The sequence below is a fragment of the Nannospalax galili genome, unplaced genomic scaffold (genome assembly GCF_000622305.1).
Source record: "Nannospalax galili isolate Female #2095 unplaced genomic scaffold, S.galili_v1.0 scaffold777, whole genome shotgun sequence".
In the NCBI taxonomy this organism is placed as follows: Eukaryota; Metazoa; Chordata; class Mammalia; order Rodentia; family Spalacidae; genus Nannospalax; species Nannospalax galili.
The window spans coordinates 1,288,755-1,306,069 of NW_008341810.1; the positions used below are offsets into that span (position 1 = coordinate 1,288,755).

General features: G+C 40.1%; 1 protein-coding gene across 1 annotated transcript in view; it reads left to right on the top strand.

The window, feature by feature from the left end:
• The window catches only part of LOC103737500 (cytosolic beta-glucosidase), a 174,606-nt gene extending 162,680 nt beyond the window's left edge, over positions 1–11,926 (top strand). Inside the window, exon 5 of the mRNA XM_029565547.1 lies at positions 11,200–11,926. Within this exon, the coding sequence (XP_029421407.1) occupies positions 11,200–11,402 (203 nt within the window). The 3' untranslated portion in view covers positions 11,403–11,926. The remainder of the gene's footprint in view (positions 1–11,199) is intronic.
• The last annotated feature ends 5,389 nt before the right edge of the window (positions 11,927–17,315 follow it).

A 17,315-nucleotide genomic window follows, 5' to 3' on the forward strand; every position in this document is an offset into this window, starting at 1 on the left:
TGGTGTTCCACGATGCCCTTCCTATCTCCAGCTCCTTGGTGCCCTCTACACTGCTTGGCACTGCTTGTCTTGCATGCCTCTTACAGATCTTCTGTTCCAGATTTGCAACTTTCCATGTTGTGCTGATGGAACAATCAGTCGTTAGAACTAGGCAGTCTTGACTTCAATTGTTAAGAATTCTGTGTTCCTTGTGCCAAAATTTGCTTTCTTACTCCATTACTATTAGTGGTCATGAGTCCATCTACCGTCTGCATGTGAGGAGTCTAAAATTTAGATGATCTCAGACTCTGCCTTAATCCCCTTTGCCTATCCAACTATGAACTATTGGATTTATGTTTGGAAGTCAAGAAAAGCATCTTAAGGTCATTACTACCAAGCTTCATCCCTTGTCTTCCCTGCTTCTGCTGCAAAACTTGTCTGTGCCCAGCATTTCTCAGTTCAGAGACTGGCATAATTACCGCGAGGCTCTGTTCATCTGCTCTCAAGGCATCCTCACGCCTTGAGTGAATTGCTACATCTTGTTTTTATCTGAGTATGTGCTGAATCCATGTGGCTCTCTCCATTCTCTCTTCTGTCACTATAGCACACCCTCCTGCCATCACTTTCTGATTGACGGCTGACATTCCTACATGTTTGCTCGAATTCCATTCTTCCTATGTTCAGGTCTGTTTTCACCAAAGTCACAGTAATCTTTTAAAAATGCAAATGAACTAAAAGTAATCTTTTAAAAATGCAAATGAACTAAAATTATTCCCCCTTTTAAAATCCTTCAATGATTTTCCAGTGCTTTTAGAATAAAAGTCAACATCCTTACAGTTTGGATGAGGACCCATGTCTGAGGTGCTGCCTTGTGATTGTCCCCCGTCATTCTTTATGACAGTACTGAATCATCTTTTTCCTAATGTTCCTCTCATGGGCTTTCTTGTATCCGAGTTTCCACACATGCTATTATTTTTCTTGGATTGCTTTTGTCTTTCTTTGTCTAGAGCAGTGAACATCTGTCATGTCATCTGGCTGCCCAGAATTGGTTGAATGCGCTTGCTCCAGTTGAGGAATGTCAGGCTTATGAGTTTTCTCCCTCCCAGGTGGAGGATGAGATGCCTCCGGTTTCTTTGGGGGCAAGCCATTGGGTGATCCCCCAGTTAGACTCTTGCACGTGAGAATTTAATTCAAAAGTGATAAAAGGACAATCATAAGCAGCAGATAAAAGCACAATCTGTTGTATTGGTGAGGACAGCAGTAGGAGTCCACTCTTGGAGAACTGACTGTGGTTGTAAGGTTTAGTTCTTGGTAAAGAATTAGCTGAGGTGCTGGAAGCTGCTGGGGTTCAAAGAAAGTTATTGTTTCTCGTGGTTTCCCTTTCTTCTCACTCTACTTTTCACAGACTGTAACTAAATGCTCACCACATGATAATCTGATGAACACTTGCCTTCCACATGGGCTGTACGTGTGATAAAAGTAGTTTAAAATATTATTCTATATTTTAGTCCTTTTTTCTTGCATAATACATATCATGCAGGTAAAGTGGCTCTTTTCTGCCAACTAGCTCTGTGTTTAAGCACTGCTCCTGAATGCTCCATTGCGGCCCATTTCCTTAGCTCACCCCTTTCATGCCCCATCAGTGTATTTGTTTGGATTTTGAGACGGGGTCTCCCTGTAGCCCCAGCTGTCCTGGAACTTACTATGTAGACCAAGTTGGCCTTCATCTCACAGAGATCTTCCTGCCTCCCGAGGATGGGATTAAAGTTGTGAACCACCATGCCTGGCTATCAGTGTATTTTTCGTCTTTCTTGTTGCTGTGACTCAGTATCTGACAAGAATCTACTTAAGAAAGAAGGATTTATTTTAGCTCACAGTTTGAGAGGATACACGTCTGTCATGGTAGTAGAGAGCTCTATAGTAAGTGGAGATTCCTTAAATTCCAATGAATCAGGAAGCATAAGACTGGAAGTAGGTGGGACTATAAAATCTAAGGCCTTGCTCTCCAATGATGCACTTCCTCCAGGTAGCCCCAGCTCCTAAAGATTCTAAGACTACCAGAGACACCAGCCTATGGGGGACTTTTCACATTCAAACTGCAGCAATCAGTGACAGTGAGCCAAGGTCAGATTCAGTTACAGCCAAGGGATGCCCTGGCTGAGAGGACAGTGTAACTCCAACTCATCCTTGGATCCTTGGGCCCCATTTCATTACAGCAAATTATCCCATTTAGCCTTCTCCCACTTGGCTGATTGAACAGATCACAGTGCACAGGCCAGACTCGTGGCAAGGTATGGGCTTCACACACAGGCTTTGCTGCTACCTGCCCGAGTTCCTGTCTCAATCCACTTACTTGCTGTTTGAATTTTAGTAAGGTTACTTAACTTTCCTAGAAGACATCAATGCCCTTATCTGTAAAATGTAGACAATGATAATGTCTAATCAGTTTACTGTAAAGATGAAACGACTTAATGTAAAATGAACCTTTGAAATGATATTCAACTCCTTGGCAAATGTTGTTAATGCCGTTTCTCGTGGTTCCCCTTTCTTCTCATTCTTTTTTCACAGACTGTAATTAAATGCTCACTGCATGATAGTCTGATGAATACTTGCCTTCCACATAGGCTGTGATAAAAAGGAGTTTAAAATATTAATCCTTATTTATTACACAATATGAATTTTATACTTTTATTTAATAAATGTAAGATAGGCATTGTCCATCTGTCTCTGGAATGTTCTGTGGGATGCTTCCATCTCCCAGCACTCTCAATGAGGGGAGTGAAAGCAGCACCCGGCGTTCATGGCAGCATTGCCCAAACTTCCAGGTTTGTATTGACATCTCCTGACCCGCAACTGACCCATTCCCACAGAGCACAAACCTGTCCCAGATGCTATGCTTTCCCTTGACTCCTTGATTTTGCTGCTTCTCAGCACTGAGCACTTTGTGCTGACTCTTCATCCTCTGAAAGCTGTTGGAAGCCAGATGGAGGAAGAGATGGAACAGATTTTTGCTCATCACCCTCCCAGACTTGGAGAGCAATAAAAGCCACGATTGCAACCATGAAACAGTATATGTTGAGGGCTTACTGTGAACTGAAAGTTATTCATAGGGCTGTGTATGTATTAACTTATTTAATGCTCAGCATTATCCTATGCTGATACCTCTCTTTTACAGAAGAGGAAAGTAAGTCCCAGGGGGAAAGAAAAAATGAACAGAGGGTATAGAAAAGGGGAGTGAGAGAATGAGGAGAGGAGCAGCCTTCGTGGTGGAGGACATACTCCTGGCTGGGAAGAACACTGGGTCCTATAATAGCAACTTCTTGGTAGAGCAGAAGTGACTGCGAGAAATATAGATGGAGAAATCGTGGAAGATGATGCAGACTTCTACCTATTCTCAGATCAGCCTTATAATTTAGGTGTTTTATATGGTCTCTTTTAATTGCTTGCTATTTGCAGCAACCACCCCACCCAAAGTGTAATAGAAAGAGTAGGGATAGTAGTTAATTAAGAAATCTGTGGAGCTCATTTCTGGTTAATTGGCATTTTCCTATAAAATATTTGAAAATTAGCTCTGGTATTCAAAGATTCTCTTTTCAGAAAGTCATAGCTCCTGTTACCAAGAGTTCCCATCTGAATGTGGGACCTCCTGTGTTGGAGGAGCTATTTTCACAGATGCTGTCTAGCTGCTGATGTTCCTCTGTGTGTGTGTGTGGGGGGGTGTCTTATTGTGAATTTTTCTATGTTAAGATTATCCTCTTGCTTTTATTTTTCCAAGGAAAGGGAAAAGCGGATGGTGCGTCAGGTCTCCAAGTTACCCAGATAAAGATGCTCTTCAATGTAATACACTTGTTCTTTTCAACAGAATGAAGAGAAACACATTTTCGAAGTTGGTGTGGGCAATTGCCAGAAAATAGGCTTCAAACTGTATCCCCAGAAGGGTTTTCTCTCTCTGGCTTTGACAGTCTTTGAGAGAGGTGCTTATAAGCCCCCAGCAAGACCAGGGGGTTGGTTTGGGACTCAGAGCCCTGTTGGCAACCACTCTGAAAGAACATGGTGTGTTAGTTTCCTGTGATTGTGCTAGCAAATTACCTTAAACCCAGTGACTTAAAGACAAGAGAAATATAGTCTCACATGGTCCTGGAGGCCAGAAATCCAAAATTAAGGTGTCAGGAGGATGTGTCCTTCCTTCTAGAGATTAGTGGAGAGAATTTGCTCAATGCGTCTCAATTAGCTTCTGGTGGCTGTTGGCAATCCTCGGTATTTCTGGGCTCATGAACATGTTACACCCATCTCCGGCTCTGCCTCCACATTATCCTTTTCCTGGTTCGTTACCCCTTTCTCTGCTGTCATTCAGGGATAACTGTTGTCCAGGATTAACATCTTGAGATCCTTAATTGAGTAATATTTGCAAAGACCCCCTTTTCCAAATAAGATCACATTCACAGGATTTGGAAGGACATATCCCTCCAAAGGACACCATTTAGCTCACCCCACATGCTGATTGAGAGGATGTGCTTTGGTTGAATAGTAATGAAAGACTTCAACTGAGCATTGGGCTGAAAATGTATCTAGGCATTCAGCATCTCCATGGTCTCTCGGTGGTAATCCATTTCTGGAAGGAGTAATCTAGTTTAGACTTCTCTTGTCTCAGAGGCTGGAGAGATGGTTCAGTGGTTAAGAGCACTGGCTGCTTTTCCCAAGGACCCTCATTTGATTCCCAGTACCCACACAGCATCTAACAACCATCTGTAATTCCAGTTCCAGGGATTCTGACGCCCTCTTCTGACCTCTGCAGGCATTGCACACGCCCACTTACATATATGTCGGTAATATATTCATACACATAAACAAAAACAAAAACAAAAAAATTCTCTTGTCTCTAGAACAGAGCTTCCCTATCTAGATCAATGAGGGAGTGTACCTGAAGGAGTCTCTCACATTTATAAGCCTCAAGAGCTATGACTCTGGGGTTGAAACTATACTAAACTCACTGTAGTGAATGCCAGTGGATGCTACAGATTGATAAATCTCAAACTTGGTTAGATATAAAAATAAATTGGAGATTGTGACAATTAATCTTCAATGTCACTTTGACTGGATTTAGAATCAGCAGAAATTTATTTTCACACAGTTCTGAGGGTTGCAGCTGGTTTGGCTTCTCTGGGGCCTCTCTCTTTGGACTGCAGATTGCCATCTTCTTGCTGTGTCCTCAGATGGTCTTCTGTTCATGTACAATCTTGACAATTTTCTCTTCCTTCTTCTAATTACACACACACACACACACACACACACACACACACACACACACACACACACACACACACACAGGGATTCTGTATTTTCCCAAGGAATGACAAGAGAGGAAAGGAGCGGAAACCCAGTGTTGGCTGAGCACTGTGCTGAGGTTTGTGTTATCATGATCTAATGACATCAGTGTCTCCACTGGAATATAAGAAATGAGAGGGTCCTTTCAGCTAGCAGGAGGTTTTTCTTCCAAATAAGCCACTTTAGTTTTATGGGTTTCTAAACCTCAAAGACATTCATATTTGACTCTCTACCCTCACCTCAGCAAGCCTGGTTATTGTACAGTCTGCTGGTACTTCTAATAACTGAAATCTTTGTGCATTTGCTTATACGGTCAGTTGACTTCTTTTTCATATATATTTATTAATTTTAAATTTTATTTTGTATGTATGAGTATACTGTCTGCAGACATTTAAGTGCATCCATGTCATGCACTGCCCATGGAAGAGTGAAGAGGGTATCAGATCCCATGGAACTGGAGTTAAGGATTGTTGTTAGCTGCCATGTGAGCTCTGGGAACTGAACCTGAGTCCTCTGTAAGAACAGCCAGTGCTCTTAACCACAGAGCCATCTCTCTAGTCCCTGATTTCTTTTTCTTTAAGTTTTTCTTGTATCTTTATGGTTATATTTGATTATGTGCTATGATTACATTTAAATATTACAATAACATTCAAAAGTATTTGAGTATGCATCTTCTATGCATTTAGGGTACTCATTATCCACTTTCATATTTGGCCAGGCAGCTCCTACTGAATGTTCAGTTTTCCCTTGTTTTAAAGATTTATTTAAATCTTTTTATCTGGTACCAAGAAATAATTTCTAAACCAAATGTGTGTGTTTGAGTATATGCACATTTGTGTAATAAAGAATTTGATTTTGTCTTGAGAGTTGGTTTGGCCATTGCTCTCAGCTTTGCGGATGTGATCTCTGCCAAGCTTGGTAAGAATATCTTTCTTTGGTCAGACAAGAAAGATCAATCCTGTTATTTGAGGTGGGTGGGGGGGTTGAGTTACCTGTTATCAACTGAACACAAAGTCATCCGTTTGGACAATCAATTGATCATGCTTATATAATGAAGTCTCTACCAACAAGACCTGCACAAACTCAAACGAGACAAAATCCTTGCATGGAATGGGGTGGTGGGCACCAAGTCTCATCCATAGCTAAGGAGATATTGCAATTTATAGCTGCTGGGAGAATGGGAGTCAGTTTTCTCTAAGGGTATGATTCCTGGTAAGTCTACCCCACCCCAGGGGATAGACTCATACCCAAGACTATTTAAAAATAGACTTGATGGACTTAAAAAAAAAGAGGACACAAATGAAGGGAGGGTAGGGAGGTAAGGGTAGGTCAGGGAGTATTTGGGAGATGGGGTGAATATGATCAAAATACAATGCATGAAATTCTCGAAGAATACATTTTTTTTTTTAAGAACCCCAGACATCAAGGTTCAGTTCTGTGTGTCTGACTAGAAGTGTTTTCTGGGTATGTCAATTCCAGGAGAGTAATGATTCTGATTCCTAGGGAGAGGATGGTGATAGCTTTGTGCTCACAACCCCTCAGACTGTTCTATGTATCTTCTTTTTGGCTGACATTAATCTCAATCTAGATCTTTCTTTTTAAAAATATTTTACTTATTATTTTTATTTTATGTGCATGAGTGTATTGCTTGCTTGTAGATAGGCACATCATGTCATGCAATGCCTGCAGTGGTCAGAAGAGGGTGTTGGATCCCCTGGAGCTGGAGTTACAGATGGTTGTTAGCCACCATGTAGGTGTTGGGTCCTCTGCAAGAACAGCCAGTGTTCTTAACCACTGAGCCATCTCTCCAGCCCCCCTGGATCTCTACTTATAATTCCTACAACCATGACTCTAATACCTTTTAGTGAGTCTTCTAGTTAATTACAAAAACTAAGGATAGTTTGGAAACCCTCTTGACTTTGCAGTTGTTGATAAATGTTAGAGTTATTTGGGTTAAAATATGACCTTAACCTTTTTAGTTTGGATCTTGTCCAAGTTTACTTTCTGTCGCTGTGGTCAACACTATGGCCAAAAACAAGTTGCAGTAGAAAGGGTTTATTTCACTTTATGTTCCAAAATTACAGTCTATCATCGAAGGCCGTCAGGACAGAAACACAAGGAGAAGCCTAGAGGAAGGAACCAAGGAGGAGCACTGATTACTGGCTTCCTCCCTGGCTCATTGCTTAGCTACCTTGAACATTTTTTATTTATTTATTTTTATTTTATATATATGAGTATTTTGCCTGTATGTATCTAAGTGTACGTGTGTTGTGCAAAGCCTGCAGAGACCAGAAGAGGGTGTTTTATCTCCTGGAACTGGAGTTGAGGATGGTTGTTAGCTGCCATGTGGGTGCTGGGAAATAAACCCACCTCTGGAAGAGCAGCCAGTGCATTTAACCACTGAGCCATCTCTCCAGCCCCTTAACTACCTTTTTAATACAGCCTAGGCTTACCTGCCTATGGATGGTGTCACCCATGGTAGGCTGGGCCCTCACACATCAATCATCAATCAAGGAAATGCCCCACAGACGTGACCCCATGACAGTCTGATTGAGGAAATTCTTCAGTTGAAGTTCCTTCTTCCCAGGTGACTCTACGTTTGTGTAAAGCTGGCAATAAAAACTAATCAGCACAGCTCTTTTCTTTCTTGACAAAATGTATATTATGTGTATGTTGTGTGTGTGTGTGTGTGTGTGCATGTGCATGCACAACTCTATAGAGTACAAAGTCAACCACTAATGTGGGGTTCTTATAACTAAACTGGCCTAGCCGAAGCAGGCTTAACAATTTTCCTTCCTGCATCTTTGCATTCAGCCTGCTGCTGATGAGACTTTTCCATGGTTTTGTATTCTCACATCACACTCTAATGCTACAGTGGGTGTCATTTTTATCCTAACATGCCATGTAGCTGCCCAAAATCCTGTTGGTCTATGTTGACTTTGCCTCCAACTTGGGTTAAAGAAAGAAAGTGAACTCACAGAAGTGCTTTTCCCCTGCCAAGTTATGGGACCTCATAAATCATGGTGACAAGAAATGTGATGATGGTCTCTTTCTGTTCCGGAGGAGATTGGAAGAGGAGAGGCGTGCAGGTTCCGGTGTGGTTTTGCAATTTCTCCCAGTGATAGCACTGGGAAAAGGATTCCAGCAGGCTGGCTCCTGAGCCTAACTAGGTAATTCTCCACTTGACTGTTCCTGCAGTGAAAACTCAGAGACATCCACCAGTGTCACTCGGGCAGTTTAGCGCTTGCTGCTGCACTCCTGGCAGTTAACAATGGAATTGTCAAGATTTCCTTTTTGTCCTCTTCCAAGCAGGCACGGCCTCATTTTTATTCCCTAGTTTAGTGCACGAATCAATTCTTTTGTATATGATCAGTGGGACTCTGTGTGTTTTTAGAAACAGTCTGGCTTTATACCTGGCAGGCTTCCTTGTAGGACAGTGGTAATTCTGCAAGTGGGAAAGAAAACATGCATGTTCTCACATAGCCTCAGACTGAAATACAAGCAAAGGAAATTATTGTTTTCTATTTGAGGTCTGGGCTTTAGTCATTTTGCTACGGAGAGACGTACCATTCTGTACACTTAAGCTGAGTTACTAAGCATAAATTATTAAAACAAAGGATATTTTTGAGATTATAACTGACAAAGGGGTGGGGTGCGCATGAAAATCACAAGAGGTAATAGAAGGAATATCTTGTGTGTACTTTCATTCTTACAAGGCTTATTGTGTTCTAATGTTCTATTTTTTATTTTCCAATAAACTGTTATTTAAAAAATGGCAATAGAGTTTAATTCTTGCCTTACACCACTTATAAGGCATTTGATCAAAGCACTTTGCATAACTCTCTGTACAAATGTACCTAGGGTTATGCATCAAGTAGCCTATCAGAGACATGGCATCTGCATAATACCCGAAGTAAAACAAACAAACAAACAAATAAAAAACAACCCTTAAGACTTACCAATGTATAGTAGAATGTAGTAGGTTCAGTGTTTTGAAGAGACTTGAAAAACACAGATTGATACCAAAGGAAAAAAAATAGAGTAGATTTTGATTTTCATAATATTTAGCTACAGGACTCGAGTTGGTTGAAAACTCCAGAGCAATTAAAATATGATTTATTATATGAATGTTCATTTCCACCCAGCTTATTTAGGAATATGACCATCTTGTTAAACAAACCAGACTTTTCATTTGGTTTCTGTACAGACAAATGGATATTAGTGGATCTCAAGAATAGATTCAGTTATTGTGCCTTTTAAAAAAATGCCCCATTATTCCCCTTTGCCATTTTATACCGCTGCAATCTTTCTACTCTACCCTGAAAGCCTCCGGCCTATGGCCCCCTGCTAGTTCCCTGACCTCTGTACATATTCCGAATGAAGCACATACTTATAAAGATTAAAAGCTAACATCTATAAATGAAATAAAATATTCTAGTTCAATCTAATTACCTGTAAAGTTCATATTTTCTTTTTCTTAACAGCTGAATAATATTCCACTGTGTATATGGACTACATTTGCATTATCCATTCATCAGTTGATAAGCATCTAGGTTGTTTCCATTTCCTTGCTCTTGTGAATTCAGCAGCAATGAACATGGGTGAACAGGTATCTTGGTAGTAGGCCATAGATGCCTTTGGGTTTCTGCTCAAAAATGACACAGCTGATCATGTGGTAGGTCTATTTCTACCCCATGACTCTCTAATTTTAGTTTTTTTTTTTTGTCTTTTTAAGACAGGTTCTCCCTGTAGCCCCAGCTGTACTAGAACTCACTATGTAGACCAGGCTGGCCTTGATCTCACAGAGATCCACCTGCCTCTGCCTCCCAAGTGCTAAGATTAAAGGTGTGTGCCACCATGCCAGACTAATTCTAGTGTTCTGAGGAAGCCTCCACACTGACTTGCATAGTGGCTGCTCTGGTTTGTACTCACACCAACATTGTTTCCTAGCATGTATTGTGCAATAGCACTCTGAGAGAGTGACAGGTTGCATTTTAAAAACTTTTCAGCCTAGGGTGCAGAAATGGCCAGAGCTGAGTGCCCAACATTTTCTGTTTGGAGTTTCTGTTTTCAGAATTATAAGACATGTTATCTGTTTGATCATGAGAATACAAGCCTAGATGAGTCAGGCTGCTGTCCTCTCTTCCAAATGGCCAATGGATTTTCTGGGCTTTTAGAAACTGTACTGTGATGGTGGATGGAGTTTTTTTGGACTGAATACACTTCTAAGTACTAGGCAAGAATGTATGTGTTTTGTAGGTTGTGTGTGTGAGTGTGTGTGTGTGTGTGTGTGTGTGTGTGCGTGTGTGTGTCCACTGGGAAAGGTATTGGAAAATTATGCTCTGAGTGAATGAATGAATGAATGAATGAATGAAACAAATGCCAAAATGATTAACCACATTATTAGAATAATAAGTAACTTATTTGTGGAAAGGTCTTGGTCTGCCAAACAAACTAGCCTGGAACTTGCTGTGATCCTCTGATGTCAGACTCCTAAGTGCTGGGATGACAGGTGTTGTGTCACCATGCCTCGCTCTAATTTAACTTTGGAATGGAAGCTCCTGCTTGGGTCAAGCAGAAAACTGGAAAGGGGATTTTTTTAATTGACAAAAATTCTCTCTGTTTTTGGTATAAGACATAATGCTTTAATGTTAATGTGCACTGTGGAATAACTAAATCAAGCTAAGTAACAAATACAGTAAATCCAATACCATTTTATTTTAGTTCAACTTTTTGTGTGTGGAAAAAGAGACAGAGGGACAGTTTTGCCTGTTCCCACAGAGGCCCCATACAGAACAGGAGAAAGAGACCTCGAGTGCTCATTAGTGACTTTTGCCTGCGCTTCTCAGAAAACTTTCCCAGTAATGGTAATTGTTCTTTTTAACAACATTTCAGCTATCCATGTTGATAAAGTCAACCTTCAACTATACTGCGTGTGGTCTCTTTTGGATAACTTTGAGTGGAACAATGGTTACAGCAGACGGTTTGGCCTCTTCCACGTTGATTTTGAAGACCCTGCAAGACCCCGAGTTCCTTACAAGTCAGCCAAGGAGTATGCCAGAGTCATCAGAAACAATGGCCTGGCGGGACCACTGTAAAGAAAGCAACTGGGACTCATCCTCTGCAGAAGCCTTGGCTGCTGGAAGGACATCTGCTTTGGTGATGCTGTCACAAACATCAAGTTGCCTCTGCACTAGATGGTTCGTGATACAAATTCTGAAGTCTGGGGATAAACTAAATGATAGCGTCTACTTTATTTGATCAATAAAGTTTTTAGACAGTGGGATAGAGAACCACTTAAAATGATTTTCATATTACAAAATTAGATAAATTTGAAAACTTCAATTTAAATATCTAGAATTTTTTTCTTCGGAAAACAATGTCAAGTTTCCAAAGCTAAAAAGCTGCTGATTTTCAGCTCTCACAGCAGATCTCTTATCGAAGGTTGTATAGGTGTGCACCTGCTTACTCTGGGGACTTAGCTACTGTTGCTTAGTAGATCTGTTAGTGTTTGATCTATAGTTTCCACTATTTAATCTAGCATTAAATATCAAAGTTAAAATCATGTATTCTATTCAACAAATGAAGTGATGATGTATTTACTAAAATGTATCTGATAATAATTTGGCATTTATTTTGTGACTGAATGGGTAAATATATGTCTGTTATCTATGGAATTTTTGGAAAATAATAAAAAATAAAATGAGTTACATTTGGATGGCCCAAAAAGATTTTGTTTTGCTTTGTTTTGTTTTGACAGTGTAGGGGATGGAGCACAGGGTATTGTACATTCTAGGTAAGGCCTCTACCACTGAGGAGCACCCTCAACTCCAGAAGAAATATTTAAGTTGGTGTTTAGCAAAACAGTAATTATAGTTACACGGTGAGACCAAATTAAAAGTGAAGTAATAAGCAAGGCATCATCTCTACCTCTATTTCTTGAAAATACTATTTGTTTTTAATATTCTTATAAAAATATTTCTTGTTTTCATAGTATTGGTATTTTATTTGTATTATTTCCACCCTCTCCTAGTCCCCAGCCAACTTCTCCCATGTGCTTCACTCCCTCACAATTTTGTCTTCATCTTTGGTTATTTCTATTACACACATACACACACATATGCATATATATATATGCAGTTAGAGGTCTCTCTCACGTGTACATGTTTTTAGAGCCCATTTTAGGATTAGATATCCTCTCAGGGAGCTAGTCCCCAGAGAAAGAACTGGTTCTCTCTCCCATTTTTTCTTTAGTCCTGATAGTTTTATACATGTATACAATGTATCTGGGTTCTATCCATGCCCAATTCCCCCACCCCCTCCCCAAATGTTCCTTAACAGCTTTCCCACATTCAGCTCTGTTTGTCTTTTGCAACCCACCTAGCCCAATGTGGAATGTTGACTGATCTTGTTGGTTTGATCTTGTGCAGGTCTTGTGCAGGTGACCAGGGAGTTTATAGTCAGGTCATGTCATAAAGACAGCATTTCACAGCACTCTTCCCTATCCTCTGACTCATACATTCTTTCTCCCCCTCTCCTGTGACAGTATTGTGTTTCTTTAAATTTGTTATTTTGAAACTTCATAAAATAATTATAGAAACTGAATGGCCAACCTGAGTGTAAGTGGAGAAACAGGATCTACTGTGCTTGAAGTCGCGATGTCTGAGATACATGTGGGGTCGATTGGAATTGGTTGACTGTGCTTCCTCAGCAGGGGTCAAAGGTCAGTACAAGACCCTCTCTGAATTCCATTTCTCCCTCCAGCACACTTTCCTAAGCACAGTTCTGACATTTATATCTGCATTTCAGTATATTTACTAAATATCATTTGGGTATCAGGCTTGAAACTGAGCAGAATTGCCATCCCCATTTTGCTGACTGTGAAACTGAGGCAGCATACCCAATATTTTACTCAGGACACACTGGTACTTATTAATTGGACTTGGGAAGTCCTTGCATTAGCTCTTTATCCAACAAATTAGGATTCCCTGTGAGTCCTCTTTATATTTTCTGAAGGCAGGAAAAGAAAGACGTGAAGTTGATGGCAGAGCCAAACACTGTCCCTGTACTCAGCTTCCCCGAGGAAGCAGTGCACATGTATGCTGTCCTTGTAAGGCCTTTTTTGTGAGCAGACAGGACGCCATTTTTCCTCTTATAAACTGTGCTCAATTTCTGGATCGTTTCCATGCTCCTTGTAAGGGAATTATTTACAGGGACGAGCACACTCTCAGTAACTTTGGACAGAGTGAGGAAGAAACGGCCATAGTAGTTCAATAAACATGGATGTGCTGGGGGAAATTATATTAAGATTAAAATGGTATACACAGGAAATTCTATTACATCTTTGCACTGGTTTGTTATTTTTATTGTTCGATGAGACATGATCTCGCAATTTGTGTTCATTTAAGAAGCACATTTCCAAAGCTTATTTCATTCCTCTCCTATCCAGCCTGTCTTTTTCATTTTTATCATGTATCTTGTTTACGATTTATGTGCCCTCTTACATTATCTTGCAAGACAACTGAATTTTCCTTTTAATTAGGATGCTGCTTTGAGTATTACTTATCCTATGGGGCAAATTTACAAATTTTACAACAGTACAAATGAGCACTGCATTTTTGTTACCAAAGCCAGAAGATTAATATTCCATTGTAAATAAAGCAATCTGTCATATTTGGTCTACCAGGTGAAATAAAGTCTCATGCTGCTCATGCTGGAGTTTCCTCCCAGAGACAGGGCCTTTTGCAGTACTTGTGTGAGTTCCGCAGGTCAACTCTCCATCCCAAAGGTGGACCATGCAAAATGGGGTTCCCTAATTAATCATATAAATGAGTACAAATTGTCCTGAGGCTAAGGTAAAGAAAACAAACAACAGAAACAAGAACACCACACACACACACACCCACACCCTCGTGAATACCCCTGTGCTAACAGTCTCTGTAGTGTTTTAATTCATGTTATATATAATGGTCTATCCTAATACCCAGGAATAAAATTGGTTGTGTTTTGCCCGTTAAGGAATCAGAACTTGAATTCTTTAAATGGAAAACAAGGTTGTTAATTATGCTTAAAACCCAATACTGTACTTAGATGTCTGGACGGTCACCTGAGGCTTGTAAAGCCCATGTTTTACGCCTTTTTTTTTTTTTTTTAATCTGGGGAAGCTTCAGGATCACAATGATAGATTAGAGCTACTTGAAATTCCTCTCTATTCCTTCCTTGCTTGTTTTATTATTATTTTTTCTTTCTGTTATGTGAACACATGTTATTTGCACCCTGGGAATCACATTTAGGAAAACTTTTGTTTTTAAAAAGTAGCTTATGTTTTAAAGTGGTGATTTCTGAGTTGTTAAAAATGTACACAAAATGACAATAGGCTGTTTCATTTTGATAGGCAGAGCTTTAGTTCTCTAATTCCTGAGAACAGGAGGAATGGCTGCCCCAGTTATTTATTGATGGAAAGGTACAAGTTCTCATTAAACCCTTAAACTAAGCTGGCAAACTTGGTGTTTGGCAGTGGAATGCCAGTTGTGTTTATGTCCTGAGAATTTGTGTTTTGCCTGTAGCTTTTAATTATTTTTATGAACTAGAGAATAATGAATACATTTGTAATATATTGAAGAAATTCTCCAACACTGACTGACCAAAAATAGATTTATATGATAATCCTTAAACACCATTTCTGTTACTGGTCAGAAAGAAAATAGAATGTAAAGCTTTATTACTGAGGCTACAGAATATAAATCAAAGTTGATGGGATTAATATTGTTTAATTACTACCAATATACCTCACCTGGAGAACGCATACTCATCACTCATCACAATATTTTAGGCTGGAGATGTCCTGGGAGGGATATAGTGCAGAGCCCCAGTCTTTAAAGCATGATGAGCTTTATAGAATGAAAAGTTATAAGGAACTGTCATAACCCTATGCAGACTGAGCAGTGGATTACATGGAAGAGTGAGGTCAAAGTGTTGGTTTAGGGTTGTGGGGAGGAACAATTCCCATTTATGAGAGGCTAAGGATGTGGGGTTTAAAACATTTTTATCATCATATATTAATTGTATAAAATAATGAGTTTCAATGTAGTGTTTTTATTCATGCATATAAAGATGTACACTTTGATAACATCACTTAATTCCTCTCTCATCTTCCCTTTCTTGTCCCCTGGATTCCCTTTGGAGGAGTGTTTCTTGAAAGTGAGTAGAACAACTTTCCAAGGGTCTGCATATGGACCAGTGACCAGTGCCTGTGAACTTGCTTACGTGGGTATCAATAGCTGGAATCAGGTAAATATGACTGTGTCACTCAAGAGTGTGGGCTCTGAGGAAACTCTTTTGTAAATCTAACATTATCCCCAAACTAGAAATTTAAAAATTTCTAGCCAAGATTACATTCAACAACTTTCTGACATTCCCTATACCTCAGTTTCCCCATGTATAAAAGAAGGACAAGGCTTTTGTAAGAGTTAAATCAGCAGACACATAACATACTTAGAGGGGTTCCCAGAAAATAGCTAGCGTGTGACTAGCATGAGCTGTTATTGTTCACTCTCAAATTTGTCCATATCATGCCTCTGGCAATTCATCAAACACTGTTTAGGTTTCCTACTGTGGGACTGGGTCTGGTTCCCACAAAAATTTCTTTTTGTGGCTATCTGCTGAGTTGGGATTCAGTACCCTACCTGTCTTATTGCTCTAATTTCAGCAGTTTTCCATCAGACTTCAATTCATTGATGTATGTAGTGATTCTAATTTTCATTTATGTGGCTGACTTGTTTGTTGTTATATTGAATGTGAAAGTTCCAAGCTCCTTCAGTGCTGGACTGGACACAAGACAATTATGTTATTTGTATCATCATTGTGGTCGAAGGTGTCCAACAGCTGACTCAGTACCTGTTTATTAAGCTCAGCTATGCAGGCCTTTGAAGAGTTACATGGCAGCAGACAAGACAGTTCTTCAAAGAGCAACATGGGCTTGTTGCACTACTTAGACAGAGACCTGAAATAATAAGTTATGCCAAGTGACTTTCCAAAAGGCCAACAGTTGCACATATGCAGAAGGTGAAGCCCTCTTGACTATCTGGGATGGTCAAAGGTGGTTTCATGGAAAAGGAATATAATACAAATATATAATATAATATAATAAATATGCTGTGCATATTTTTAATCCTAGAATGTGGGAGATGCAGGCAGGGGGTCAGGAGTTCATGGCTATATAATGAGTTGGAGGCCATCCTGTGCTACATAAGATGTGGCTCAGAAAAAAGAAAAGGATTGTGATGGTTAATCTTCGTTGGCAATGTGATGGGATTTAGAATCACCACGGAAACACACCTCTGGGTGTGTTTGTGAGGGTGTTTTCTGAAAGGACAGAACAGTGAAGACTTATCCCAAATGTGGGTGACACTGTCCCATAGGGTTCGAGGACTAACTGAAAATGAGAGAGTGAACTGAGCACCAGAATTTACCTTCCTGCTTCCTCACTGCAGATGCAGCATGACCAGCAGCTTCATGCTCCTGCTGTCATCCCTTTCCAGTCAGGATGGACCACATCCCCCCAAAACTGTAAGCCACAAGTCCTTACATTGCTTCTTGTCAGGCGTTTGGCTACAGCAATGATGAAAGTAATTAATAACACAAGTACCAACATAATAAAAATGTAGAAGTAAGAATATAGAAGTGGAAATTGTAAAGCTTATTGGAAGCTTGGGGGCAGCACATAGGCAAGTTTACCCGACGGAAGAGAGTTGGGTGACTGAGATTAGGATGTGGTATCTCTGATGTTCCTCCAGGAGATTTTGATTTTCCTTTAGAGCAAGATTGAAATCTTTTAAGCAGGAGGGTCGTGATGTAGAACTCTTTAAAAACTACAAATGTACCTACCATTTGACCCAGTTATACCACTCCTTGGCATATACCCAAAGAACTCGTCCTGTTGCAGAGACACTTGTACATCCATGTTTGTTGCTTCTCTTTTCACAATAGCTAAGAGATGGAAGCAACCTAAG